Here is a 2,071-nt window from a genome sequence, read left to right as displayed (position 1 = left end):
GGGGGGGGGGGGGGGGGGGGGGGCATCAGTCATCTTGCCAGCAGCCCTTTGAGTGGGCAACCCCCCTCCCTTCCCAACCTCAGCAGTCTGGCACAGCACACTGAGGGCTGCTGGCTTCCTCTGGGGAGCCAGCATTTTATTGTTGATAATTTATTTTTTCCACAGATTCCTGGATTTTGCAGGCAATGCCGGATTTCACGGATTCTGTAAAATCTGCAAATTCACAAATTTGGTCAGTCCCTAAGCATAACAAAACAGGGTGGGACCAGTTTTATGACAAACTTTTTTTTCCCAATGAAACTTAAGTCACAGAAATTGTGAATTTTCAGAATAAAAACAACTTTGCCCTAAAATAATCCAAAAAATACTTTTCACAGAAAGAGACAGACTTATTGTTACTCACCTGGCCAAAAGTGTGTGTAAATTAATATAATGTAATGTAATTATGCTGTCCATCTGGACAGCATTTTTGACACAGTATTAGTGTCAATGTCATTAACAGTACAACCAATTTACTAAAAGAAATAATTGTTATTTTTTTGTTTCAGAGGAGAGAAAAATTTCCATATTTTTTACTACATTTATGCTGGTTTGGCAGAAAAGAAAAAGCTGGCACATTACAAATTGCCAGAAAATAAGCCTCCCAGGTAACACCGGTTTTTGTTTTTGTTTTGTTTTGTTTTTTACATGAATTAACAATGAAGAACCAGCCTGTAACTGGGTTCCTAACCTTGTTAGGATTCTAACCATTCCTCCCTCAAATCTTTTAGATACCTGCAAAATGATCATTTCAGAATAGTGCAAGATTTAATGAACAATAGTTTCTATAAGTCCCAGTTTGAATTAATTGAGCAGTGCTTCAAAGTCATAGGCTTCACAATGGAGGTGAGTACTGACAACTTTTAAACTTTTCTCAGTTTTTGAAACCTTCATGTGCATGTTTTCAGACCAAGAGATAAACGGGAAGTATACACAAGGGATGCAAATAGTCATCTTCTTTCTTTTATATTTTTCAATATTCTATAGTTTGTTATATTGGCAAAGAAATATTTAAATTATTTAAGATGTTAAAGTAATGTAATATTATCCCCAATTACTACCAAATTAGTGAACATAAGACAGCTAAGTGACTGGGGAAAAAGGGCTTTTACAAATTAGACACAGACAATGAGACAGTGGAGTGGCATTTCAGAATTAAAATATATTGGTTTTCAGGGATAATTTTTTTTACTGTAAACACTGATATCTTCTGAGGAAGTAGGCAATTTGTGTAAAAGAAAATCAGTTAGCGGAAAAACACTTTTGATGGAAAATTTCCAACTGAACCTTTACTTACTTTATTGCACATCTGCATACAATAGCCAAAGCAGATAGGTTCATCTTCAACTGCAAACAGTTTCCACATGTTCCACAATAAGCCATGGCGTCTATGTTTTCTTACAAGCCCTTTTCTTCTTTTTCCTTGTGATACTTATACACAACTTCAGCACCATAGCAGCATGAATAAGGCCACACATCCCTCCCTTACAGCAGTGTTTCTCAACCCATGGGTCATGACACAAAAGTGGGTTGCAAGACTATATGAAAGGGTCGTGAACAAACTTTAAAAATGGATTCTCCTTTAAAGGAGAAAAATGTGCGAAAATGTGGCTTTTCCCTTGAAGGCTGGCACAGTTTCAGCTTGCAAGGGGCTGCTTAGGGCCCCCCACCCCACTCATCCACCCCTGTCCCACACACCGGGGAGGGGCTAGGGCCTGAGGGTAGGGGGCAATGGGTCAGGAATGAGGGGCACTGGGCCGAGACTGGCCATTGATGGTTTACAAATGAGTGCTGGCACAAAAAAGGTTGAGAACCACTGCTTTATAGAACTGGTGTAAAAGAGTGTTCAGGATTCAGGGCACAGAGAACTGAAGGCCTCAATGTACATGAAGTACACTGTACAATAAAACCCTCCTCTTCCTGTTCCCTGTGCTTAGGTGCTTTGGTTGATTGATTAGACCACAGATGTCCAACTGGTGGCCCACAGGCCACATCTGGCCCACAAGGGGTTCAGTTGCAACCCCTGGGGTCC

The 2,071-nt window shown here is 40.2% G+C and overlaps 1 protein-coding gene across 4 annotated transcripts in view; it reads left to right on the top strand.

The window, feature by feature from the left end:
* Positions 1-2,071, top strand: part of MYO3A (myosin IIIA) — a 310,475-nt gene that overhangs the window by 156,434 nt on the left and 151,970 nt on the right. For all 4 annotated transcript variants that reach the window (XM_019508276.1, XM_019508274.1, XM_019508275.1 and 1 more), the window contains exons 14-15: positions 549-647; positions 771-885. In XM_019508276.1, the coding sequence (XP_019363821.1) occupies positions 549-647; positions 771-885 (214 nt within the window). The remainder of the gene's footprint in view (positions 1-548; positions 648-770; positions 886-2,071) is intronic.

Source organism: Gavialis gangeticus, unplaced genomic scaffold (assembly GCF_001723915.1).
Source record: "Gavialis gangeticus isolate Ggan-Ray unplaced genomic scaffold, GavGan_comp1, whole genome shotgun sequence".
Classification (NCBI taxonomy): Eukaryota; Metazoa; Chordata; order Crocodylia; family Gavialidae; genus Gavialis; species Gavialis gangeticus.
Note: the sequence above shows the minus strand (reverse complement) of the source record. Positions and strands in the feature narration are given on the sequence as shown.